The 27,882-nt window shown below is 40.6% G+C and overlaps 1 protein-coding gene across 1 annotated transcript; it reads left to right on the forward strand.

The window, feature by feature from the left end:
* Positions 1–1,170: 1,170 nt before the first annotated feature.
* SUGT1 (SGT1 homolog, MIS12 kinetochore complex assembly cochaperone) lies at positions 1,171–27,633 on the forward strand. The gene is made up of 13 exons (XM_084510164.1): positions 1,171–1,279; positions 1,377–1,422; positions 3,935–4,025; positions 4,666–4,735; positions 5,126–5,196; positions 9,962–10,015; positions 11,613–11,629; positions 12,625–12,659; positions 13,110–13,206; positions 14,199–14,306; positions 25,425–25,515; positions 26,342–26,523; positions 27,096–27,633. The coding sequence occupies exons 1-13, from the start codon at positions 1,233–1,235 to the stop codon at positions 27,195–27,197; spliced, it is 1,011 nt and encodes a 336-aa protein (XP_084366290.1). The 5' UTR covers positions 1,171–1,232; the 3' UTR covers positions 27,198–27,633.
* The last annotated feature ends 249 nt before the right edge of the window (positions 27,634–27,882 follow it).

Below are 27,882 nucleotides of genomic sequence, written 5' to 3' on the forward strand. Positions count from 1 at the left end.
TGATGTCTAGTGAGATTAGTAGAATGTAAAAATTCGAGGAAATACGTCTTTCTGTAAGTTTATATAAATTTATTGATTCATAAAGTTAATTTTAAACATGCAAATAGTAGAAAAACTAAAGCTGAAAGAACACTAACAGGGATCTCTTGCTCTAGTTGATCAGAATAATAAAACTAGCGAGCAGCGCTCTGCCACAGCTACCCTGGTCTTTGGCAGCTGAAACTGCCTCTTCACTTGAACGTGTGGCTCTCTTCTCCCATCGTGTGGCTCCCGTGCAGTTAGGGTTTGACCCACAAACCCACACCCTGATCCCATTTTCAGGAAGCCTGGCAGTACCAAAGCAAGCGACGCCAGCAAAGTGGCTGTGGTGCATCTGGCAGGGCTTCTGCTGGCAGCATTACTAGGACCATGGCTTTCTGTTTCCCACTGACAAAAGCTCTGGAAGAGGCAGGCTACTCTTTTAATCAGACTACAAAATGAAGACTTTTTCCTCTAGGATGGGTATTTTTTAATACTAGGAAACCTGAGGGGGTAACTGACATTACGGTGTTTTTAATAGTGGAGGGGTTGTTTTGCTGACCTGTTTACTAGATAAATGAAAAACTACACCACAAAGTTACAGCTTTGTGTGTATCTCTTGCCATAGATGTGACTATCATGAAGGAAAGTGATTTGGGCAGCTTAGTGTATGTCAGATAGAGAAGTGGAGGAGACCTCCTTAGTTTATGTCAGAGACAAGTGGAAGAAACCACCTCCTACAGACAATAGGAGTCTATCGTCAGTAGTCTGATGTGTAAGTGAAGGTTTTTATCCTTTAGCCTGCAGTGTGTGACCCTCGTGTATCCCTGCTCCTGGGGTCTCCTCAGTGCCCCAGCCCTCCACGGGAGGAAGCGGGAGCCGACCACAAAATGGGGGCTGGAGCAGCTCCCCTTCCGCAGCCGCCTTCCTCCGCGCTGCAGCAGCGGCCAGACTACGCATACAGCCTCAAAACCGGCTCAGAAATTAAAAACCAGAGGCTGCGGGAGAGCAAACACCAGGGGGGCTGCGTGACAGGAGAAGGATGAAGTAAACGGGGAAGACAACGGGCGCCAGGCGGCCGCCATCTTGGCAGGCGCCAGCCGGGGCGGGCGGAGCCTGGCGGTGTGGGGGGGGCGCTCCCCGTCAGGCCTCGCGCGCGGGGCGGCCCCGGGGCGCGGCGGCCGCGGCCTCTCGAGAAGTTTCCTGGGGGCAAGATGGCGGCGGCGCCTCCTCCCGCGCCTCAGCCCCCTGTGGCGCCGCGGTGAGCGCCCGCCAGGTTCCCCCCCCCTTACCCCGCCGCCCTCCCTCCTTCCCTCCGCCTCGCCTCGCCCTCTCACGCCGTTGTGTTTCCTCGGCAGGTTCTCGGACGGCGACATCGACCGCGACCCGGCGGCAGCGGCGCGGGTGAGAGGCGGGGAGAGGAGGGGAAGGGGGCGTGAGGTGGCTCTCCTCAGGCTTTCCCTCAGCTTTCCCTTCTCCTTTCCCTCAGCTTTCCCTTCTCCTTTCCCTTCTCCTTCCGACGAGCTGGGGATCCGCAGGGCTTCTTCCCCTCAGGTCCCCCCCGAGGAGCGCCCTGGTGCTGCCTGAGGATGCATGAAAAACAAAAACCACCAAACCAACCCTTTCTGTGCCATATAAATAGACCATAATTCAAATTTTTATGTCCACTGCTACCAGTAGAAGAAAAACAAGCTTACTGAAGAAATGCCTTCAGTCTTTATTAGTTTTTGTCTTCCTGTCTTGTTTCCCCCCCCCTGTGTTTTACCCATTAACTCGTGCTGATGTGTGCTCAGAGGTTATTTTTCTTGAAAAAAACAGAGGTAAAGAGAAGACAGAACTGGCAGATCTATAGCTCTTTACGTACCTGGAAGGGAGGAGGATGTAAATGCACAGCTCTGCTCGAGCACAGTAGGTGGTATAGGATAAGGTAATAGGGGGTTATCTTTCCCTAAAGAAAAGGCCAGCTGAATCCTGCCCTTCTCTGGAGTTTCCTCTGTTGCTTGCAGAAGTTTTTCAGGAGATAAATGGCATCTAAAAAGGGATTTGGAATAAACAAATATATCTGGCTTAGTAAAAGTTAATTTAAGACCTAAAAACACCATAAGATCTTTGGAAGTATTAAAGAGTACCATCAGAATCTGTCCATTTTCCTCTGTGTTAGTCTTGTCTAGTTAATTTTTCAGTTCTTTGTGTGCTCAGTGACTTGGAGACTTTTTTGTCAGCTTCAAAACACCATTTAATGTTCTAGGGTTGTTATTTAGTGCATGTTGCAGTAAAGGGCGTACCTAAAAGCGCTGGTTCGAGAGGCAGGCTGTGCTTGGTGACCTCTGAACTGGTGAGTCCCATGGTACTACACGTGGTGCACTGTGCCTGCATGGTCCTAGGTGTGGCCTTTTGGCTCACGTAATTAATATTAACAACCTGGGACATGACGCACTGTATACGGGGCCACGTGGAGCCTCTCTCCACACTTGACAGGACTTAGAGTGGCATTTCTGCACTGTGTCCTCAGGACTTTGGGTTCCTTTAATTCCTGAAGCGCGTGCTTTGGCTTTCTGCAGCTGGTACAACGGGAAGGTCGTCCCCTGTGTTTAAGTACTGCCCGAATGATAAAGCTGCCAAGTCCTCAATGGCTCCTTGTGTCACTTTAAGTTGGAAAAGTAGTCCACTTTGTGGAACAAGGATGTTTTCTATTTGCTTTTTCCTTAGAAAATGTTTCGCAGCCTAAGTGGTGATTTTTTAGGGATAGAGTCAGAAGGAACTGATGAAACAAGCATTCATCATATTGTTTTGGTGAAGTGTTCTGTCCAGTGATGAAGAAGGGTTGGCGGTCCCTTAAATACAGGCACAGGTGAGACGGGAGACTGAAAGTTAAGTTTGTTTATCTTAAGCTGCTGGCTGTTGTCGCCACTTCGTTCCTGGTTGGTGTAAGCATTTATGTGCCAGCAGTGAAAGAGAAGAGGGCATTGATCTGAATTAAAGCTAAGGCAGGCCATTCTGCTCTTCCTTTTTTCTCTGCCTTGGAGGGACTGTGTTCTGGCAGTTGTGTTGCATTAACGTTTATGCCTGTTTAAAGCCTGTATCTTAGCCACCTTCACGCATGCTAAATTCTGAGTGGAAATCCATTCGACTTAGAAAATTACTGTACTGTAGTCGTGTACTGTAGTAGCTTCAGAAAACTTGCTGTCTTCTAGCAAAGACGAGAACTTTTCTCCCTCATAAGGAGAGAGTTGGAGACCTTCTTTCCGGGTGTGTGCATTGAGTCATTGCCATTTCATTGCTGTGCAAAAATAATGAACTTGTCTCACAGAGTATAACACAGTTATTTCAATCTGTGTACTCAGTGATTTCCCTAGCCAGGGACTACTTTATGCTCATTTCCATGGTGCAGCAATGTTCCCTGTGAGCCCTGTGCTGCCAGCCTTTTGTTCTCTTATTTCTCTTGCTCAGCATGCTTCAAAACCATCTCCCATGCTCAGTTATATCATGTAATGTAGGATTTCATCCTGCGTTATAGTGCTTTGAGCGTGTTATTCCTGCACGAGCATTTTGACACGTTGTGTGTTCATTCTGAGTTCATGATACTGCACTGCGTCCTCAAATTGAGCAGACCTGTGTACAAATAGGAGAATTGTAGGAAAATCGTAGGAACATACAGGATCACCTGTGCGCTAGACTTCCTGTCTAAGGCATTTGAAAGTTCGGTTTTCTTCTCAGTAAGAAGCAGACTTCGTGACTTCGATCTAATTGGCAGGTTCCTTGTGCTTCAAACTTTTTGGATGAAAACTGATCAATAGGTAAACATTCATGCCAGTTCAGGGTATGTCTTTCCCGAAATCTTAATTGACAGAGCTTGGTACTGTATCTTCATGGTGACTTTTGAGGTGCCATTTCATGTTTTTCTGTGTCGTTACAGGAGCTGACAAGAGCTTTGGAAAAGAATCCAGATGATGCCGAGTGTTATTGTCAGCGGGCTTACGCTCATATTCTTCTGCAGAATTACGCTGGTAACATCTTCAGGCAACGCTGAGAATCCTCTTACAAGTGTATTATGACACATTCCTACAGCAGATGTCGTAAATGTGCAGACAAATTAGTAATAAAAGAAAGCCTTATAGATAACTTAGTTTGCTGCTTCTACAGTAGGGCATGCTTTTAAAGTTGTCTTCATCTTTGAGTGTTTCGTACCTGCAAAACTTCCAGTGAATTGGGTAGGCTGCGGGCCCAGTTTTTCAGTTGATTTTAGCACACTGCTATCTTGGCAGAATTATTTTTAGTATATTTCTTGAGCAAACTATAAGCTTTGTGTTGTAAGCATCTTCAATCCTGATGTGTTTTTTTTTTTCTTTTTTTGTTAGGGACTGAGTATGGTTGTGGTAGGAGGGTGGCGACTGAATAATGCCTGGGAAACGGATTAATGGAATTAATTTAAAAAAAAAAGTCCTGCTTTGTCTTTTATGGAACTCTGTGGCTGAGTGAAGGCTTTGTCCGTAGCACTTGTCTGAATTTAATTTAATTAAATAGAGTGATGTGTGCAAGCTAAGAAAGCTAACGTAGTAGTGAATTTTTTAAGGTGTACTCTAAGACTTGAAGTTCACTGCTTTTCATAACATAAATGTTATTCACCTGTAAACTGACTTTCAACAGATGCAGTTGCAGATGCAAAGAAGTCCCTAGAACTCAACCCCAGTAATGCTGTAGCACTTCTTAGGAAAGGGTGTGTATCATCATATGTTGTGCTTCGATTAAATTGTGCTAATCTGTAGGGCAATGGTAGCATTTGAATTACCACTCCATACAAGCTTTTTGCAACACCATGAATGAGTAAATTCCATGTCATACTGCTTCTAAACCATCTGTAATAAGGCTGTGATTGTAAGAAGAAATAGTATGTTTTTTGTTACATTGTTTTTAAGAAATGTACCTTGATTTTTGGGGTAGTTATATTAACATTTTAACCATTTCAAAAACAAGTTTCTTACGCAATTTAAATTCCGACACATGTACTTTTAACCAATACAGTATGTAAACTAAGGATATTGTTATCTTCAGGATGTGGACGAGATTGAAAAGTAATTACTCTTCCTTGTGTTTTTCTTTGTGTCAGGTTAGGAGAATATCACATCAAAAACTACGCTTCTGCTTTAGAGTCGTTCAAAGAGGGACAGAGGCTGGACAGTAAGTACTAAGATGTGTGCACAACACTCCTTTGCTGATGTCAAAAAAATGGCTCTAATGTGTAAGCAGAAAGTGAAGAACAAGTGTTTTTTTTAAAGGCTAATGAGTTGGGTGCCTGATTTGAGATATCTGGAACGGGTCTGGCTTTTGGGAAGACTTGAGCAAATCCCTACCTGAAAGTGTAACACTGTGTAAAAATGTGTATCAAAACTGTTAGCCAGTAATCTGCTTTTCTTACCTTATTAAATGGAGGTGTTTCCCTGGTCACCAGAGGTCTTGCAGATAAATGATGGCACTGATATGGCATTAAGTGTCATAGAAAAGCTTCTGAACAGAAAAGGCTTTGTATTTGTAGCTCAAATTTTTAGTTAAACCATTTGGTGGACTGGTCTTCAGAAAGAGCGTGCAACTTGTATTTGAACTGATAAAATGGATTTTTTACCTCCCACTAGATATCACTTCATTACAGAAACATATTTATTCTCTTTTTTTTTTTTTCTTTAAGTGTTGGCTTCCCAGCTGGAACTGTGCATGTTTTATTTCGGGGAGAATTAGAGCTTTTAAAAATACGACTTTTTTTCTAGAAGCAGGAAAGGAGTAGTTCAATGCAGAAGGCTTTAGTATAACATGCAGAGAAGCACACAACAAAGTAATCGCAAGATGGTTGTAACTCCTTTCTTTTTGCCTATCCCACATTTGAAATGCAACTCAGCTCATTCCATTCCCTTTGTTCTCAACAGCAGAAAGAAATTGTAAGAAAAGCACCTTGAAAAGTTACACAGCAAAGTGTGCTAATCTGATAAGAGTTGTCGTGATCTAAGATTTCCCTGGTATGTTATCTGTAACAATGCCAGGGGCCTGAAGGTTTAGCAAAAATATTATTAGATTTTGGTTCCCAAATAAGCAACCTGCTCCTCTGATCTAAAACTGGAGTTTGATGGCAGAGTAAGTTAATGAAAGTTCTTTCTGCCAAGTGGTTGTGCCCCTTCCCACTATGGCAGTTATTCAGCCTCCTCTTTCAATACATGAAGTCTGCAGAAAACTGCTGTTTTTAAAGAAAAAAATGCTTGTGAACGGATGTGTTGAAACAGACTTCTGAAAGGCCTGAGTGCTGAAGCCAGCAGAATTGAAGTGATAATGGTGATGTGGTGGAATTCCAGCAACTGTCATCTTCTGTTTAGGGTGCTCTGGAATAGGAGCTGAAGGATTTAATTGAAGCTTTAATTGCTTACAAGTTCTTTCAGTTCTGGTAGTCTGGGTAAGTGGGTATTCTCCCCTTTTTGGAACGCTAGAAAATTGGATGAGGCAATCCAAAAAACTAGGCAAATTTTCTTGGATCTTCCTGTGAAAGGGAGTGCTTCCTTCTTGTGATTTCTGTAGCTTTCCTTACTTGATTTCCTTACTTACTTCTGTGGCTTTCCTTATTTATTTCTGAAAACCCATAACTCCTGAATTGAATCAGTAGTCACTTTAATCTCGTGTTAGTGGCTGACAGGGCCAGAAATTCTCTCTATTTTTTCATCTTCACCGCGAGTAATTGCTATCGATCTGAGCTCTCTGTGTGCATAGATTTCATCACTTTTCTTGTCAGTTGGAGTTGTTCAAAATACACGGTATGCACAAAAACTTCTGAGGCCAGAGCATCACTTCTTCATTCTCTTCAGCCTTGCATCCTACTTACGTTGTAGGGTAGGGCAGCACGTTGGGCTGCAGATATCTTTGTGGCAGTGAATACCAGCATGCTTCTGGCTAACTCAGAATCCCTGACCAACAGCACAGCCTCTTCCTGTGCTGAATTGCATGAAGTCTGCCTGTCTGATTTTAATGTCAGTTTTGCTGCTGACCCAGCTGAAGTGTTTCTGAAGGTTCCCTGTACTTCCTGACTACTTTCTCATCCGAAACTTGCTTCCAATGTTCTTCGTCATTACAAATCCTATGGGCTATTGTGAGATGAGGAATCTCCTGAAGACTTCTTGAAAAATACAGGTTTTTAGGTGATTCTCTTGAATATATCACCCGTCATGCTGGCAGGTTTGTGCCAGTGACAGAATTTGCCTTTGCAGTTCTGTGGAATGTTTGCTGGATCCTAGGTGGAAAGACTTGTGAGCACGAGCATTTTGGCATAGCAGTTAACCTCTATTTAAGTGCAAAGTGAAAAAAGGCTATAATTAAATAAAAATGGGAAAAGGAACCACTAAGCAGGTGATAAAGAGATGTTAGCTGCTGCTGCCTTACAGGGAATTGCTGTGGCAGGGAGTTCTTTGCTGACAAGGCTGTTTTCTTTGCCACACAAGGGGGCAGAAGTACACCATTACATGTTCCTTGCTGATGTAAGGTCTGTTTTAAGTCTTTGTAATGCTCAGGGAGATGGGCTTGCTGCTTGTGCTCATTACTGGTAGTGCTGAAGTGCTCAGGGAACTACAGCAAGCTTCCCATTACCCACCTACAGTGACAGCTAAATAGGACTTGGCACGATGGATTACTGAATGTGCATAATGAATACTGAATGTGTAAATAAAAACTTGAGTTTATAAAATAACATTACGAAGCAAAATTTCTTGCGCTCCGTCAGGAGACGACGCATGTGAATGTATGGAGTTCACTAATTTGCCTCAGACTGAAAAAGCAGCGTGATTTGCTGCTCTTTGGTACATCACAGGGATTTAGGACAGTTACACTTGAGAAATGTTCTTGAATTTTGCTGTGACCACCTAATGGATTTAGTAAAGGTGAATTCTGCCAACTTTTTAAAGAAAATGTCTCGGTAGGTGCAAGTGAAGACCCAGGTAGTCTTTCTGAATTAGAAAGTTATTAGGAGTTGTTGGTAAATTCCTCAGGGGAATACTTTAATTACTGAGTAGTAAATAAATTTGCCTCTAACTGTGATGTGCTGGTATGCAGGAAAAGAGGCAGTGGTTGGCAAGGAGATCTTTTAGGGCAATAAGTCAGAAAACTCCAGGCCTTTCTTACTGAAGTTTGTGTTGCATGGCAATCTTGTCATGGGCTATAATTAAGAAGAGAATTCATCACTTGCTGCTGAAAGTCTGAGGTTGGATCAGTGTAGATTTGTCTCAGTTTCCCTTTGGTTTAGGCCCTTGAACCTACTCCATTTCACTTCCTTTTTAATTAATAAGCTTTGTTCCCAGGTGCAAAAATTCAGAGAGCTGTTTTGGGGGGCTATGATGTGTAAAGCTTTGAAAATTAGAGAAACATTTAAGTTTCAGGGAAGCACTGGAGCTCAGGAAACTCCATGCCCTGGTCAAATTAACTTAGAAGTTGCATGTGTTTGCTTAGATCCTATGACAGCTGAGTCTGAAGGTGTCACAGCCTCTTTGGGCAGTCAGCTCCACTGTTGTACCACCCTTTTAGTAAAGTATTTTTCTTTTCTAATCGGAACTTCTTTTGCTGCATCTTGGGTCTCTTTCCTTTCCCTGTACACTTGGAGGAGTCCAGGTCAGTTGCCCGTATGCCTTAGGTATACAGTGGGTAATTGAAGGCAGCCTTTTGGTCCCCTCTGCTTAATGTTGGAGATTTCCGTCTGAAAGCAGGTATTTTGTTGTCAGGATTTGTTAGGAATATAAAAAAGACTTACCAAAAGCTGATTGCCTGGTAATGTCAAGATTGCCATATTCTTATTTCAGTTTCTATCTTTTCCTAACAGCATCCGAGAGGTTACATAAATGTTACATAACTTAAAATTTAGGCAACTTTGAAGATGATTAGCAGGGATAGCAGAAGATAAGGAAAAAGAGAAATGCTTCTGAGGAGTTGGTAGCAATTTTAAGTCACACCTCAGAATTTGTGTATGCTTGCTATCTGAAAGAATCGAGGTGAATACATTGCAGAACTGCAGTGGAGCCGCATTCGGTGTTACGAGCATGTTGGCTGGGAACAGTGTGGTCTTTTTTTAAGCTTCCTCAAGCTCTCTGCGGGGAATTTTACTGTGTGAACTCCCTCAATGTGAATTCCTGCTACTGCAAAAAGATAAATTTAGCCAGTCTTAGTAGTTGGTCAGTAATACTGCTACTTCATTTGTAACATTCCTGACTTTCTGGGAATTTTGCTGAAATAAGAAGATTATTCTGCCATTGTACTGCTGCCTTTTTAGCTATTTTCCAGTGATTTTTTTTTTTTTTTTGTCTGGGGAGCTTGTTTCCTAGACTTATCAATGTCTCTTTTTCTGTGGTTTTGATGTGTAGAGTGGAATTGGCACCTACATATCTCTAATGTCACTGATACTGTAGATGCGTATGTAAAGTATGTGTGAAACCACCAGGAGAAAAGAAAATACTTGGTGAAAACTTGCACCACTTTGGATTGTCCACAGAACAGACTCTTTTTTCTGATACTTCTCTGGAGAGGCAGCATGTGGCTGAGTGCTTGGAAAAAGGATTTTAAGGATAATGGAGAAGTGTGTGAAACAGTACTTCTTGCTTTCCAACTGCCATATAAAGGTTGAGCAGCTTGGAAAGCAGTAGTATAAATGGGTCAGTCCAGACAAAAAAAAATAATTGGTGTGCTACAAATTAATTTCAGTTAATTAAATGTAACAGAGTTAAATAGTAGAGCTGTATAAAAATGTTTAAAGCTTAACTGAAATGGCAGAGGTTATACGAGAAGATACTGGGAAATAATAATTACAATTTAATAAATTGATGCAAATTTGGATGAATTTGTTCCAGCTGGTGGTTGAAAGAAATTGTTCTTTATTCAATACATGTAGTGCTTGAAGAGTCTTGATGTTACTGTGTTTGATTTCTTCTAGATGTAGATGATACCTTTACTATTTGGATCAAAAGATGTGAGGAAACACTAAACGGTAAGAAAAAGCGTATTTACTTGATGCAGGATTTGATGTGGCCTCTGCTTTGAATCTGTATTGTTTACAGCTTGCTTCTTGAAACAGAGTTTTTGGTTTTTATTTTGAGCTATTTTTTTAAAGTTTCACTTTCCTATCCCTTGTTTCTTTCAATTATATGTTCTGAACTCTTCTTTAGTACAGAGTTAAATTAATATTATGATTTTAATAATAATATGTGACAGAGGAGTACTCATTTCAAGTTCAGACAATTTTAACTCCCTTTCATGTACTTTCCAGCTTATTTTAAGTGTGGAAGCCTGTCAGCCTTCTTTCTAAAACCAACATCAAAATAAGTTCTCAAGTCTTGCAGAAACTAAAGTTGGAAAGAGCAGTGGAAATTTGGTGATGTCACTCTTTCATTCTACATGGAGAGTGCCTTTGGGTACTCACTGCTGCTCTGGTATCTTACTGTGGCAGTCAGCTTCCTTTTGTATCTTCCTATGACATGATACCCCAGGAAAGAGCTTACTACAGTGCTTAAACTGCCTGCTGGTTTTAATGAGCAGAACAGCTGACTTTTTTTTTTTTTTCCTCTGCCTGTTAAAACTCCTCACCAGTGTTTATTGGAGAATGGGGCAGTAGAAACAATACAAGTTCATGTTGACCTGTTGATTACCAACTTACTAGAGGAGAACCCTTTGGTGTTATGTAGGAATTTACAAATCTGCACCTGGTGGTAGTTTTTACCAGGTTTAGGTTTGTTTGGAGAAACCATAGAAGTGGTAGGGCATACACTTGGTCTTACCTGTGGAGAGTTATCTCGAGTGAAAACTTTCTCTGCCTTTGCAGAGAAAGAGTTTATAATACACATTTCTCAAATATCATAACTACTTTTCCCAGTTTGTTTTGTCTGGGGAAATGAAATTGCACTGTTTTATCTTGTCTCTTCATTTCTTTTCTTTTTTTATTTTGAGCTATTTTCTTAATTCTCTGTTACTACAGCAACAACAACAAAAATAAAAAAAAAAACATCTTTTTCGTGACAAGTTAAAATTATGTTTTCATTATTTTTGTCTTTTTAGGAGTACAGAGTATGAAGGACCAAAGGAAAAGTTGGTTTCTTTTGAAACATTTAATCTGAAACACTGTCAGGATTCTATCTCATTTGCCAACTGTGGTTGCCCAGTATGACAAATTTGATGAGAACTCGGTCCTATTTCTATGTATGCATGATATCCTAGTACAGACTTGTAGGAAGTGATTTATTTTTTTTTTTGTGCCATGGTTTCGATTACCTTAAAAAAAAAAAAGTTTCTATAGTTTCCTGATAAGGAAAATACAGGAAGCTTGTTCCTTTTGTTAATCAGAACATGTTTTATATTAGTTGTTTCTTTGCAGAAGTTGGTGATTGAAATGGGTAGCATGAATAAAAGTTAAGGGCCATTAAAGCAGAAGACTAGAGGTAGAATTGGTGTGTCTTTAACTTCTGTACTGGTGAGAATGGGATAAATGCAGAATGGCTAGAGTAACTGAAGAAAGATGGAGTAGATGTCATGTAAGTCAAATGTTTTTTTCTGAAAGTACAAATGTTTTTTGTTTTTTTTTTCCCCTGCAGGCTCACAGACAGAAATGGTAAGGTGTCTTCCTTAATATATTTACTGCTTTGATTCTTGCCTTTAATGTGCTTTTAGAGTTCTGTGGTGTCTGGAAGCTTCCAAATATTTTAAAATAATCTTTTCTATTTGATAAAATTCTGAAGGATCTAAACACGTTGTTTTGAGACCAAGGATGCAAAATTTGAATGCTGAAAACCTAGGAGTGGTGAACAAATCTGGAAATTGCTGTGCACTCATTAAAGTCAATTTTAACTTTCTTGCTAGCAGTCTGTGGCCCAATTCTAAACAAATTAACCAGCTCATCTCATCAGTGCCAACTCACTTGTAATTGCTAGAAGATAGCTTCTTTTTCCCCAGTAGCTTGCATGTGTTTTTTTCAGACTTCCTTTGGTTTTGTAATTCAGCAGAGTCTTTCTTTTTTAATTGGAAATTAGAAGATATATCAAGTGACCCTTCTTGTTTGGTTAGGTTTTTTTTGGAGACCAGGATGTGAAGTTGCTTTGGGTGTTCTGCTCCCTTCTTCGTAGTTGCTTCAATTTTTTATGCCTTAGTAATAGGATAGAGGAGGAAAGTGTACAGAAATGATGGGAGTATGTAAAGACAAATCTTACCATTAAAAGGATTTTTTATGTTGGAAAATTACGCCTGAAGTTCTCAGATCTATTTCAAGCTTTCTTTGTGACTTAAAGATGAGCAGCATAGCCACTGTGTGTCTTTCAGATCTTCTTATTCAGAAAAGAAATGAGTTGAAGCTGAACTCAATTGCTGTTTATCAAATGTGTGACCCCTGTATTGTAAGATACATTAAATATATACACTGTCAGTCTGTAAATTGTTTGAAGTCTGTCATAAATGGCTAGGAGAGAAGAGTTCCAGCTTTCTTATGTACGTTAATGCACATGCATAAGTCAGGAGAAATGATCAGTATGAAAGTGATTTGTCTTTATTTATATATGTCTGTTATATTTTCTCTTACTGATACAACTTTCCAATTCAATGTGTTCCAACCAGAATACACAACAGCAACCTCTGTCATCAAAGATCAAGTAAGTTGTCTTTAGTTTTGCTGCGAGAATTAAAATAATTGACATATAACTGTTCTTTCCTGATCGGAGATGCAAGATAATGATTGTAGTAATTCTGCAGAAACTTCACAAAGTGGCAGTGTAAGTGAAATGACCTGCCCATAGTGCCTGGTAGAGGTAATTTTTTGAGCTATTTAATTTAAGAAAGTCAAATAATAATATGAATTGGTTAAGAATGTGGCCCACTTCTTACAAATTTATTGATTTAAAATATATATATATATTCTTTAACTACTTGTCAAGACTGCAACTGTGTTGTTAAAGGAAGGGGAAGAAGTCTAATTTTGTGCATCTTCTCCCATCCCCCCCTTAAACTACATAATAGTGTTTTAGCTTTTGTGGGTTTTGGATTTTTCTTTTTGTTCTTAAACATATCCTTGCAGATAACTTTTCCTGCTTCTTTTTCTGAAGGTATGACTGGTACCAAACAGAATCTCAAGTCATCGTGACTATAATGATCAAGAACGCGCAGAAGGATGACGTCCGTGTGCAGTTCTCAGAGAAAGAGGTGATTTATGTTGGCTGTTGATACACATCCTTAAATTTCACGAGGCGTAGTTATTAAAAGGGAACATCACTTGCTGGAACAGCAGGAAAAAGTGGCAGAAGTGGTCTTCTGCCTGAGCATTTTTATGTACAGTGAACAGGGAGCTGTTGCCACAGCAGGGTCTGTAGGATTTATGCACAAGCCAGCGTGTGTTGTGTATGCTGCAGAAGGAACAGCTGTTCTTCAGCTGCTTGGGTGTTTGGAGGGTTGGGGGAGGAGGTGATCTGAAGTTAAAGTGTTTGTGTGTGCATGCGTCTGGAATGTGAACGGACAGAAACAAGGTACTCTCAAAACAGTTATGAATAAGTAATATCGTGCTTTAGTACCGTTACGGAAAAACAACGGCGGGTGAGTTCATCTCGATTTTTGTATCACTGCAATTGATAATGGCAACAAAGTGTGTTTCAAGGAAGTACTGTAATCACTGTTGTAATGCCATATGTGGTACTGATGACTGTTTAATTAAGGGGGAATATTGAGCAGGTAGGTTATTCTCAACTAAGTTGGTACTTGGTGAGGCACAGAAGTGTCTGTTTGATCCTGTCTGCTTTAACTTGTGGCGAGTGCTCACAGGAGTTTAACATAGCTTGCATTTATTAGAAGGGAAGTTGCAAATTGTTTTCATGGTTCATTATGAAAGTGTTGATACTTCATTTGCCATATTTTTCCCTAAAGAACGCAGATCAAGCTGACAAGATAATAGGCTTTTTGAGTGCACGCTGGCTAAAAAACGAAATCTCCTGTTCATCTTTGTAGTGTACTGTAAAACACCTTGTTGAATAATGCAGGAGCGTAGTGGTGGTACCTGAAATTCTGATGCCTGGTGTTTTAAGTATCCTAGCGAAGGCTCGTTAATTGAATCACTTAGTCTTGGTGCCAAATGACAATCCTTTAAGAGAAGTTTTCCATTTCCAAGTAAAGATGACCAGAGATGTGTTTTTGACTGTTAACAGATGAGTGCATCAGTGAGACTTCCATCAGGTGAAGACTACAACTTAAAGCTTGTTCTTCTTCATTCTATAGTGCCAGAGCAAAGTACATTTAAAGTGCTTTCAACAAAGGTAAGCTCTTCTTAGTGTAAATCATTTCTTTGTCTGTTTCTGACGTTGAAAATGTTTCTGCTCTATTGTCATGTCTCATTACCGCAGTCATAATGTCTTGCTTTTCATATAGAAATGTTTTTCTTTCTTCAAGGTGCCTTTCAGCCAGTGGAAAGCTTTCTAAACTTGTGCAAAAATCAGAACTAGTGACGTGATATGTTGCTTACTGAAGTGCAAATCACAGTTACATTGAGGATGCTTTTAACTGTTGCTGTTGAAAGATGACTGTGGTCTTTACTTTTACATTTGGGGTATTTGGAAAGCGTGAATGATTTTTTTTTAACTCAACTTTTAGGAGTCGATACTGTCCTATAGAGTATTGTCATCTTTATGTGCCTAAAATAAATGTCAGACCTGTAGGATTTCAGGGTTGAAATAATTCTTGACCCTTTCATGACTTTTTCCTGCTGGTAAAAGTTACTCATAGTTACCTGTTCTTGGCTTTTCACAAGGCTTATCATAATGCTTGCTTGGAGACACTTGGAAGTTGCATGGCATTAGAGAGAATGCTTTTAGCTCAGCATTTTGTCTTCCAGATGACAGGTATAGAACAATAAGGAACTGACTGTTCTGGTGTGGCATATCGTAGCATAATACGTAGACAGACATGTTCAGACTTGGCTCTGCAGACAACCTACCTCTGAAGCAGGAATAAATGTTTTTGATTCTTTCCTTCTATTTCAACAGTGGTTTTACAGAGCTTTTGAAAATTCCATTGCTTTCTCATGTTCCACTTTACCTGCAAGCTTCAGAAAGGTACCTACAGAAGTTATCGCATGTTTTCAGGGAAAAAGGAACTTCAAGATGACATGAGAAGATTTCCACAAAGTTGGTCTTGTTTTTCCACTCCTCACACTAAGGAAGCTGGGCAGGTTTTCTGGTTGAATCACGTGACTCATAGGATGGTTGGGTTGGAAGGGACCTTAAACACCATCTAATTCCAACCCCCTGCCATGGGCAGGGACACCTCCCACCAGCCCAGGTTGCCCAAAGCCCCATCCAGCCTGGCCTTGAGCACCTCCAGGGATGGGGCAGCCACAGCTTCTCTGGGCAGCCTGTGCCAGGGCCTCACCACCCTCAGTAAATAATTTCTTCCTTTTACCTAATCTAAACCTACCCCATTTTAGTTTAAAACTATTCCTCCTTGTCGTATAGCTACACTCCCTGACAGAGTTCTTACAAAGCGGGAGATGAAACCGAGTGCATGAATTAAGTGTAAAGTCTGCTACTCTGTTATTATATATATAAATGTAAGTGGAATGGACAGGTGCCCTGTCCAAATGAGCAGCTGTGAGGTCCTGTTTGCGTTTATTCCTATCTAGCTAGTGTTAGACTTTTCATAGCTCTTAGAGTCTGCTATTACTTCTGTGAAGTATCAGGCCTGTGTCTCAGCACTCCTGAAACTATCACGGCTGTCTTCCTATGCTACCATCCCCAGCCTGGGTTAATTATTTGAATCATCTGTAGTAGTCTGGAGCATGGTTTAGGCTGAGATTCTTAAAGTGGTGCGAAAGCTTTTGTTCTGTTCAAGCAGTGTCTGAAGCGTAAGGATTTTGCATTTATTTCCAGATGTTACTGTTCCTATGTGGTTTTGAGAGAATAATTTTAAGGCAAGGCAGGGTAGGAGAGAACACAGGAGGAGTTGTAACAGGTGAAGTCAGCGCTTCTCTGCGTACTTCCTCTTGTGGAAAAGAGAAATAAAGGGGGGACACTTGTGAAAGCACAGTGAAAAATACAGTTTGGATGGTGCATCAGCTAATTCCAGTACTGACCAGCAGATGGAGTCTCAGTGAAGAAAATATTTTATAGCAGGCCTGCATTAAGGATGGTGAAGCATGCATAGTGCTCTTTAAAGACTTAGTGTTTCTCAAAGTAAAATATTCTAAGTTCTTTAAGGGAAATGGTGCAGTGTCAGTGTTTGTCTGAATACTAGAGATGCACATTTCTTTGCAACAGTTTTGTGTATGTGCTTCGTTCACATGAGCAGGATGGAAAATATAGTTATTACTTTGAATAAAGCATCTTAATACTTCTTTACAAAGGAATTTGTGTCACTTACATGGAGTTCTTCTGTAAGGACTTGGAAAGGAAGACTTAATTCTGTTGTCTTCCCGATTATACAAACGTTTTATTGTATCTGGTTCTTTGACCGGATGGGCTGAGGTCTTGTTAGCAGTGGAAGCAGGTTATGTGGGCTCCTGGAACATGTCTTGTTTATTTTCATCCATGGAGTCCTGTTCACATGTTCTTAAATGGTTTTCCAGTGTGAACCAGGATGGTGAAAAGGAATGTGATGTGAAAGGAAACTTGCTTCAAAAGCATGTTTTGTTGGAACAAAAACCATACTCTGCCAGGCAATTCATTTGGAGTACCTCTGTCTCTTCTCTTTCTCATTACAAACAAACCAAAACATCACCAAAGCAAAACAAAAACCCACCCAGAGCCCTGATAAGAGTGCAGACTGGGCCAAGAGGAGGGAAAAGGCTCCCCAGAGTCTACATGCATATCACAGCTAGATGGGATTTGAAAGACTCAGAGGAGTGGCGACAGGAGGCTGTATTTGGGAGGACTCTTGTCTTTATGGCACTGACAGACTTAGTGAGGTCTGTTCGTCTTGCTGTGTGTTGGAAGGTTTGAAGACTGTTTAGCTAAGGACTAGAGAGGGGTGAGGTTTTTTTTCTGAGCTGCTGATAGCAGCGCCTGAGAAACGGATATTTTAAGCTGGCAGGTTAAGTACAGATAGAGATTAGGACATGGCTGGAGAAAATCATTCTCATGTTCACAGCCTCTGGGATGAGCTCGCTGGCTTCCAGCAGTGGCTTTTGTGCTCTCCCAGAGCTATCAGAGCCACGGGGTTCAGCCGGGGTCTGTCTGCTGAGCTGGTTCCCTGACTCACAGTGGTCCCTGGCTTCACCTTTCCGATGAACTTTACCCTGCCAGAGCTTTCTCAGAGTCCCTTTGTGTTTCCGTCAGAAGGAATCCTATCCACTTGGAGTAGACTGTGGCTTCTTCCTGCTTAGCTGAGCTCCCAGCCTGGATTTCTGCAGGGCAAAGGTTGAGGGATTGCTCCTGGTCTTTCTTTCCAACTATATGGTGAAACAGAGCGTAACATGCAGGCAGGTTTTGCACTAGATAGACTTTGAGTTTCACATAAACCTCTTAGACCTAATAAATGTAATGGATGGAGGATGAAACAAGAGAGCTGGCAGATAATAAAGCAATTGTGCTTGTTTTGGTAAGTAAGAGATGCTGGAGATGAATCTCTCAGTACTGCTTAAAATTCAGCATCGCTTGACAAATGCAAAACAATAAAGGTAAAGATGCAAATTCAGGAGGAGAAAATAGCCCTGGTTTTATTTGCAGAATTACAGATTCTGAAGTGACTGCGAACAGCAGACAGAGCTTAAAGGTTTGGTTCTCTCAGAGAATGTCAACAGTAAAAAATGCAATTGCTACATTAGGCCTTGTTTCTCTGATGTTACTGGTTAAGTTCCAATCTGGCAAGGGTGTCTGACTGCTTAGAAAACATTACTAGGTTAACCTGATAGAGCAAAAGGTAGCAGCAGCTCCAAAAGTTACGTATAAATTAGAGATTTGTGTCCTATAAATAGAAGCTGGTCTGGTCTTTGAAAGTAGGAGGGATTTTGTGTGTAGGTAGGATTTGTTGTATTTTGGTGGCCATCCCCAGTTGTGTTCAGGTGTCGAGTGAGGTGGGGAAGATTTGCACCACACTGAGAACTGCACAGTGCATTCAGCAGTTAACACAAGGTGAGGTACCTGCTAGTGGTGCTGCCTGTTTTTTTATTTATTTCCAGCAGAGGGAGCCAAAATGTAAAGGCTGGAGCGAGTTTGCTCTTTGGAAGTTGCCTGTGTAGAATTCTCCTTCTGCTCCCATCGTAACAGGAAAAAGGCCTTGTTGTGGTGTAACCCCGGCAGGCAGCTCAGCCCCAAGCAGCCACTCTGTCTCTCCAGGTGGGACAGGGAGAGAATCAGAAAGGCAGAAGTATGAGAATGCATTGATTGAGAGAAAGGCAGCTACCAGGTAAAGCAAAAGCCACCAGCAAAGCAAAACAAGGAATCCATTTGCTGCTTCCTGTTGGCAGGCAGGTGTTCAGCCACTTCCAGGCGAGCAGGGCTCAGCACACACGATGATTTCTTGGGAATACAAATGCCATCACTCCAAACATCCCCCCTCCTCCTTCTTTCCCCCATCTCTTATTGCTGGGCGTGACACCACATGGCGTGGGACATCCCTTTGTCTCTGGGCTGTGACTCCTTCCAGCTCCTGGTGCATCCCCAGCGTGCTCACTAAAAGTATTCTGTAAGCACAGCTCTGCAAAAACAAAAGAGAGTGTGTTATCACCACTATTTTCATCAAAAACCCAAAACAAAATCATATGAGCCTCTACGAAGAAAATGAACTCCTATCTCAGCCAAACCCATGACAGGCATGCAGACCTAAAATGAGTGATGAAATACATTTAAGGCAGAGGAGCTGACTTGGCTCTGTCCAGCAGATAGAGCAGGGAATAGAAATGCACAAGTAGTGCAAGGATTTTTGATGTTCTGAAACAGTTCACGGTGCACAGTCAGCCCCACTTTCTTTTCCCTCTTCTGTTCCATCTGTCAAGCAGGTGGGATTCCAGGGGAATATTTGGCTATGTTCTCTTGGAAATGTATGCTGTGTGTGAGTTTCTCTGGGTCTTTATTCATGTTCTTGGTGCTGCTCAGAAGTTTCTCAGACCTAGGTGAGGAGAGTGAGGATGAGTATCTGCTTTTTCGTGTGTCCTTATCCTCTTGAAGGAAACCTGAGCTAGTGCTTTCTCTTTTCCTTCTCTGCTCCTGCATCTGCAAATAGTCTGGGGACAATTACTGTGAGTTTTCACTTTTTTTAGTGGTTTGGGCTTTTTGCAGATAATGGCAGTTTGGAGTCATTTGAAAAAGTGGCTAAAAGCAGCTTTGTGATCCCAGAACTTCCCTTTAATTAGACATCAAAGCTGTGCTGCAAAGAGGAAGGTGTTAGAAATCCTCACTTTTTTTCACAGCTGGCATTTGTTACAGAGATGTCTGAGGTAGGAGCACACTCCCAGCAGCTTCATGCCAAGAACAGGGCAGTTGGTGTGCCCCAGAGGAACGTTTCTTCTCCTCAAACCAACATTTTGCCTTGCAAACGCTGAAGCACCCAAGGCACCTCTACTGGAAAAGCACCCTGGTGCCTGTTGCTAAATGTAAAGGGAAAGGTTGAGACAACTTGTTTCAAAAAGTGTGTGAGTCTTTACTCAGAGGCAGATGTACACAGATAGATAAACAGAGGGTATGGGTTTATTTTAACTGCAATCGGTTCTTGCAGTCATATCCTTAAAAGAGACTTTCTCATTTTGGTTATTTTTAGCCAGTTGTTTGTAGCGGCTTGAGTGCAGCCTTCCCTGCTCGCTTGCAGTTCTCTCTGTGAGGCTTTCACGCAGATTCGTATCTCCCTAAACTTTCTGGGTGTTTTCTGTAAACCATAAACTGATATTTAAGATAGGAGTTGGATGCTTTTCTGCATTCTCTTGCATCTCTTAGGCAGGGCTAGATGGAACAATTTCCTGGCGAGAGCATAAAGAAACCTTCCTGATGATTGCTGTGATATTACTTGGCTCAGAATAAGTTCAATTTTTTTTGTTCCTTGTGCGTGCAGGTGGGTTTGGGGCAGATTTAAACTTGTTAATATTGAGAAATAGATTTTAAGCACATGAATCAATGCCCATGTTTTATATAACTCTATAAAGGAAAGCTATAAGAGTGTTTCTCTCTGCCTTGAGAGAAGGTGGATATGAGAACGATTGGCTTTACAGGAAGGATGTGGTGGCAAAGAGCTTTAGGCTACCAAATTGATCTGTATTGCTAGCTCCTTCTGTAAAATATCCCAAATTCTAAGGAGTGGTTGCTATATGATGTCAGTGAAGTGGCACTGATCAGTGTACACTCAGTTATCCATCGTATGGAGCTGGCAAAAAAAAAAACAACACAAAGGGTGTTTGCTAAATCCCTTCTGTTAGAACACCTTTACAGAACAATTTTTTGAATTATCAATAATTTGTGGTTACACTGGAAAGTTATCCTAATCTCAGTATACTTTAAGTCATGGACCAAAGATTCTGGAACTCAGAATGAGCAATTTATAAAAGGTCTTGGAATAACTAGGATACCATCTTGTGCATATGATTTTAGGTAGAAGTTTGAATAGGTCGTACCTTTATAGAAGAATGTGATGATGGGTCATCACCTTAGAGCTTGTTTTAAAAAAAAAAAAAAATTAAAAAAGCTGTGATTGCAAAACGGCAACATTTTGAATTTACTACTTGGACAAAACAGTCAATAGTTCAGTAATAGTCAGCAACTCAGTAAAATAACTGAGGAGATGATTGGAAATCCTGATTTCACGTTTCCACGTGTTTAATACAGCAAAACATCCGAAGTTTAAAGGGTATTTTTTTCACGTCTTAAAATCAGTGGCTGAGCTGCTGCTCAAGCTCTGCCACTTTCGATTCCCTTCATCCCTCTGATCAGAGCTCAGCACAAATTTGTCAAACAAACTTTCCTTTAGTGTGAATTGTGCAATACAAAATACACTAGGAGTTGAAAGAAATTTCTCCTACCTTGTCAGTGCATACCACATTTTCTTTCAAAGACCACCAAAATTCTTTTAATATTCTCAGCCAAACTGGTGAGATCTGTCCTAGAGCATGAGTTCATGCAGAACCTAGTTTGCCGGAAGTTTAGGTGCTTTTTTTAGCAGCAGGCTTCTACCTAGAATCTTAATGTTGATAACTTAGTGTTGTATTTATCTCTAAGGGGATAAATTCTTTCTTAAAATTAGATTATATGCTCTCCTATTCCACTCTTCTTGAAGTAAGGTTTTATTTGTGCCTTTGTGCTAGCAATGAAACATAAGATTGCTGCTGAGGTCTTTTCTGGCATCTCTCCCATACATAGCACTCGGATTCAGATGCAAACAAATTTGTCTTAATCTGTTATTTTTTTTAAAGCATCTGTTACTTCCGTGAGTAGAAACCCCTGTATCCTTTCACTGCTCGTGTGGTCTCTTCTCGATGATGATTCCTCAATTTGACGCTTGTCTCAGCAGGGTGGGTTTCTCAGAGAGAATTTCAAAGAAGCGTTGCCTGAATTACTCTGTCAAATTTCCATGTGTCTTTTCCTTTTTACTTTGCTCACTTTGAACCCCAAATCCGGGGAACTTAAAAAAGGAGAACACAACAGCAAGTGGATTATTTCTGCACTTGAACTTTTTACAAATCTGGAGTGTTTTGTCCTATTTTGGGCTTCCCAGTGGAAGGAAGATAGTGTAGTGGAGGGCTAACAAGATGGGCAGGTGGCTGGAGGGCACAAGCTACGAGGAGAGGCTGAGGAACTGGGCTTCTTCAATGTTAAGAAGAAAATGTTGAAGGGGAAATATCTTTATTCTTGTGTGCTGCTACCTGATGGGATGGGACAGAGGAGGTGGAGCAGAGGTACATGGTGACAGGGAGAGAGACAGTGGGTACCAGATGGGGGTAAAACAACATTCCTCTGGGAATCTCACTGTCCTTCACTTCTTATTCCTGATGAACGCCAGTGTCAGTGCTTCTGTCCTTTTATTGCTTTCTGTAACAAGTTGTTTCAGAAAGGAGTAACTGTGGCAATGGGACACAGCCTCAGCACAACAGCTCATTGTAGTGTTAATGCACAGTGAATGTGAATTTGTAGAATAACCAGGACCTACCTTTTACTTAAGCTTCGTGTGCCTGAAGGTTTTGAACCTTTTTTTTTTTTTTTTTTCAGTGGTGTTTTGTTACAGAACAAAGTTCTTGAAGTAGCATGTGATTAAATGGATAACAACCAGAGGCAGCTTCTTAAACTGGCATGCAAAGCATTTAATTTACAATCATTTTTCCTGTCTTATTCTAAAGTTGGCATGAGGCATACGTTTAATGAAATATAAATGTTATATCAAAGTAGTTGGCAAAACATTGAGATGTATTTCTCCTGCTTGGGTGCTGAATTTTTTTCCAAGGAGAGGAAAAAGCTAACAGTACTTGTGTGTTAGGTGTGACATCAATGATGTGTCACTTGTCTGTGTGATAGCCATCCGTATCTGCTTTAAAATGTTCATTAAAATGCATTTACTGCCATTTGTGCACATAATTGGGACTCAGAGATGTTTCTCAGATCAAATAAAGCTCTCAAGCTGAAGAAATGCACATCTTCACAAGCAGAATTTTACAGCTTTATATTTTGGAGATGTGCTTGTATAATGGTGCACAGCTAATGATTTTGCTCCATTTGCTCCTGCCTGCAACTTTGCCTAATGAGTGAGCTGAATTGAAGTGGATGGAGTAGATGGGCTAAAGGATTAATCATGTCATAAACGTGTTCTGTCTCCATTTCTCAGCTGTATGTACTTCCAGTTCGGCAGCGTTGAAACGTTTAGGCTTAAGGAATCTGCATCTTACGCTGGGAATTAGTTTGTAGCATTTCCTCTTCCTTGTTTGGGGATGTTTGTTGTATAGCACAGGCTTGGGGCCAGTTGCAGAGGAAAGTGTAAGAGCTAGAAGAGGAAAAAAGGAGAGGGGGATTATTGGAGCAGCAAAAGTAGAAAGATTTTTCTTAAATGTGTGGGCAGAGCAGTCTGAACAGCCAAAGGGATCTTTGAGGAGGGTTGTATTCTGTGAAGAAAACATCTGTGTTTAGCAGATCACATTAAGCATTACGTTGCATTAGAGTTCGTTCTTTTCAGTGCAGATGAAAGTCTGTGAGATTCTGAAAGATGGTGGTGGAAACCTGGAGCACGAGGGCAAGAGGAGAAACAAACAAGGAAAACTGAAGTGGTATAGGTTTGAACAGTCTCAGCATTGTGAATTTGCTGTTTTTTGTTTTTTGTTTTTTTTTTTTTTTTGTTAAGGCTGTTCAGTGGGGATGCATTGTTAATTAGAGTATTAAAAACTTTGAGATTAAGGCCTCCTCCTCTTAAACACGCACTGGGGTTGGCAATACAGTTGCCACAACTTGAGGAGAGTTCTGTAGGAAGTGGAGGAGAGACAGGTTGTTTTAAATTAAGGCTCAGTGTTCTACTTCTGGCTAATTAGCGCTTTTGTTAGTGGCTAATTAACTTAAATGTTTGACTCATGAGATCCAAATCCATTCCAAAAAAACTACAAACCAAAACAAGAAGAACAACCTGCCAATTCTGGCACTGATGAAACTACTTATTTCTTGTACATGTAGCTCTGTAAAAATATTTTAGTTTCTTTGTGCTCATCACAAAGCATTCGATTTGTGAGTGTAGAGTTTGTAACGTGAACTTTGTGGCTGTAATTTCGGCAGCCATTTTAAAAGAGCCCAGTGAGGGAAGATTTGCTGTATCCTCTAGAGCTGCTGGAGAGTAATAATCGTTGGCACAGTTTGAATGCTGCTTCTGCACAGTTAAAAACAAATTTGTGTTCACAGAGATTAAAATATTAAACTTGAATGAGGGATTTTTTTAGGGGCAGTAGGTTGAGCAACTAGAATAATACAGCATTTGATTTTTCTTTGACTATTTTTGTTCTGTGACTGATACCTTTTCCTCGTTTTTAAAGATTGATACCGTGATGCTCACTTTGGGACTTGTAAGGGTGCTAAAAACATTGGAAATACAGCAGATAGAGGAAGTGGGGAAGTCACCTACGTGTAAGTTGTGCTTATTAAGGGTGAAGCTCTATCCTGCCTTGAAGGGCATTCATTCTGTGCCTCGTGTCTTAAACTTGTTGTTCCCACTTAGTACAAGTTCGTGGTAGAAAATGTATATTTAAACTTGTCAAGGGAAGCAGTAGTTTCCCCAGGAAAAAAAAAAAAGTGGAGCAGTGGTAATTAAATATTCTGTTTCTTAAAATGCAGCATGATCCCAAATACGGCAGCTTTGAGACTTAAATGAGCTCATTTCTTTATTTTTATAAGGCATCTTAGACTGTTACTCACCAGTGACAGACTTGAAGAATCGAATAAATAAAGTTCAGATTTCGGATCAACGTGATGCTGTGCAGGGAGCGTGCTGCTGGGGTCTCTGGGGTTAGCTTTACAGAGGTGCCTTTGTTCTCGGGTCTGCAGGGATCCCCAGGTCGCAGTGGCTTTAGGTAGAACTAAGAGCTCCCTTATACGAAGCTGTGCACAAATACGGAGCTGCTGAAGTTCAGCAAGCGGAGATTTAAGTCAGTTGATAGCATCGTAAGAATTTTGTGACGCTTCCTGAACGGAGTTTGTCATCTACAAGTGACACTAGGCACTCTGTTTTGCAGTCTTTGTTTTGCAACTTGGTAATCCTCTGACCAAGGATAAGGTTAATTATGAGAAACTGCTTCAATATGGCTGTCTAAAGGGATTACGGATAGTTGTGAATAGGGGCATGACACGCTTAACTCAATTTTGTTTCTCCTATGATAATTGCAACCATATCCACTTTTAATTGCCGGTTTTGTCAATGAGTACTAGGCAGTTTTCTCTGTAGCAGCGTGTGTTCAGCGAACCAAGTGAATCCAGCTTCTGAATTTTTTCAATGGGAAGATGAGCACCGTCTCTGGATGCTTCCCTGGTAGTATACACCAAATACATCAGGTTTTGTTGGATGGGATGTAAACCTAGTGCTTGGATTTTGCAGTCATTCAGGAGCACTATTTAATTATCAGAGCTGGTTGGCAAGAAACAGATGCATAAGATGCACCTTGGTGCCTGGCAGTGTAGAGACATTGCAGCTGATTGTTACTTCTGGGATGCCGTGATTTACGGAGAGTGAATAGTAAGCACAAGGAAGTGGTACTAAAATAAAAGGATGAAACTCATGCAAGAGCTGAGCATGAAGAGTTTAGTTGATGTGTCATTAAGTACTATAACTTCATAAGGTAAGGTAGGTATGTTTTGTTCTAATGCAGGCTTCATGTTAGACACCGTCTCTAAAACCAACCTAATTGTTTCCTCACTGCTACAGAATCCAACTAATTTGAACCTGTTCCTCAGAACTGTTTGCCATCTGGATTAATTTGTTCTTCGTGTTCTGTTTTGTAGGTTGAAATAAAAATGAAGAAGCCAGAAGCTGTAAGATGGGAGAAGCTAGAGGGACAAGGAGATTCTCCGAAGTTAAAGCAATTTACACCAGGTTTGTTATCTGAAGGAAGTGTTAAATGCTTTATTTTTGGCAAGGCACTTGCAGATATTAATAATAATTGGTGTGTTAAAAGCTGTTAATAAAATCATAGTGTTGTATTTACAATAAAAAGACTTTTTTTTTTTTCCACTACCAGAAAATGACAGAAATAGTCTGCAGGGCATTACTAAAATTTATTAAGGTTAGGCATAACTTCTATTAATCTGATGAACTGCTGAGGATCTATGCTTGTCATTAATTGCTTCAGGCTTTTATCTGTTTAGCTGTTTATTTCAGTTACTGTTTTGCAATTCTTTGCATTGTTATGGGCATATTGTTGCTTAAAGAATTAAATATCATTAAGTATTTCACCTCTCTTGAATGCTTTTGCAGTGTCTCAGGACAGTTTAACAAGGCATCTTTGAAAAAATGTTGACGTCCTGATTTATTAATTTCAGATATTTTTGCAGTTTAACTCACATTTTTCTGTGGCTGTAGGCTGTTTTTTTCCTTCCTGTCAGCCAATATCTCCTGCCTCATTTTGACTTCAATTATTTTTGTTGTTATTGTCCAGAATTTCTTTGTTGGATAGCTAAATAATATAATTATTTACCTGAAAGTAAACTTTGCAGTTGCTGAATGTGGTCTCTAGCATTTCTTTGTTCCCTTTATATTTTTTCATTGCAATGCTTATATCTGCAAGGAGGAAACCATTTGCATTTTTCAGATTCATACTCCATTATTTCAGATTCATTAAATACATACCATGTCTGTTCTGGAGAACGCAGCTTTAAAAGTAGTGAGAAGATTCTTAGCTAACTAACGTCTCCCTTTTCAGACACCCAGCACTTATATCCATCCTCCTCTCACTACACAAGGAACTGGGACAAACTGGTAGTTGAAATCAAAGAAGAGGAGAAGAACGAGAAGTTAGAAGGAGATGCTGCTTTAAATAAACTCTTTCAGCAAATCTATTCAGATGGTACAGATGAAGTGAAACGTGCCATGAACAAATCATTTGTAAGTCTGTGCTCTTTGTCTCTAAAGAAGGGTGTAGCTTTTGCAGAGTGACACGTTACACTAAGCTCTGCATAAGTCAGGAGGCTTCCACGCACCAAAATCTTGGGCCTCTGATAAATGGCAGTGGTTCAGTGGGAGTTGTTGGTGTAACAGGTCTCACTGAAAGGTTGTGCTTTGCTGGTTTCTTTGTTTCAGTTAGTGTTATCAAAGGGAATGCAGCTTTTGCTTCCTGTAAGGCTTGGAATTGTTGCCCAGGATGACAGGATCAAATTATTCTTAATTCTTTACATATAGCTCCTTTGCAACAACATGACAGCCTCTAAATGCTGCTTATTATCAGCATCTCGGAATGTCCAGTATGGAAAACAAGCACTGCTAGGCTGAAGGTCATGGAATGATGGCCTTTTCAAATTTCTTTCAATATACACACCAAATTCCCATGTAAATTGCTTCTATGTGAGGTTTAAATTCATCAGGTTTTTCAGAATTTGTTAATATGTTGCAAGAAATGTGACTTCTGTGTTACTAGACTACCTCTAGGAAACTAAGCAAGCTTTTTTCTTATATTGCAGATGGAGTCTGGAGGCACGGTTCTGAGCACCAACTGGTCAGATGTTGGTAAAAGGAAGGTAGAAGTAAATCCTCCTGATGACATGGAATGGAAAAAATTCTAATCCTGTTTTTAATCTCTTACCATCTCTGTGTTGCCATAAGTCATGTACTGACCACTGTGTATGGACATAGCGTTCTTGGATTCAAAGCACTGAATGCTCCCCTGGAAACAGGAATTGTCTTTACATTTTGCGTGCTTTAGAAATTCCTTCACCTGCAGATGTTAAAGGTGTAGTCACGAGTGGAACCTCTCTTTTCATCATCTTTGTCTAAATTTTGGAGATTGAGTCAAACAGTCTAAATTTTCTACCACCTTTATCAGCTCTGCTCTTTGGGGAATGGGTGATCTCTGTTGGGCTGTTCAGGTTCATTGCCTTACGCCCGATACTTCTGCTCCATAACTTATTAGATCTTGGCAACTTTGGGTAAAAACACTTCTCAACAACAGTGTTACAATTCTTCGCTCTTTAACTCTGCAAAATAAAATTGTAAATATAACTTTTTCTATACAGAAGTTTCTTCATTTCATTTTTAGTAATCTCGGTTTTTGACAAGAGTGAAATCGTTTGAAGCATACAGCTTCAGTAGTAAATACACTGCTTAAAAAAAGAGGTGGCTTGTACAGGAGGAAAACTTGCATTTTGCAAAGAGCGAGATTGCCCCTATTGATGCAGATTTAAAAAAAAAAAAATAATCCACTTAGGGATTCCTCCCACCTTGGTGATGGGTTGAACTGCAGCTGTATGT

This window comes from Aythya ferina (genome assembly GCF_964211825.1).
Source record: "Aythya ferina genome assembly, chromosome: 1".
In the NCBI taxonomy this organism is placed as follows: domain Eukaryota; kingdom Metazoa; phylum Chordata; class Aves; order Anseriformes; family Anatidae; genus Aythya; species Aythya ferina.

Excerpts from the sequence above, each read along its gene's own strand:
- SUGT1 (XM_084510164.1), top strand. The coding sequence starts at position 1,233 with ATGGCGGCGGCGCCTCCTCCCGCGCCTCAGCCCCCTGTGGCGCCGCG. Across the intron at positions 4,026-4,665 it reads TCTTCTGCAGAATTACGCTG|ATGCAGTTGCAGATGCAAAG; the intron begins GTAACATCTTCA and ends GACTTTCAACAG. Across the intron at positions 25,516-26,341 it reads GTTAAAGCAATTTACACCAG|ACACCCAGCACTTATATCCA; the intron begins GTTTGTTATCTG and ends CTCCCTTTTCAG.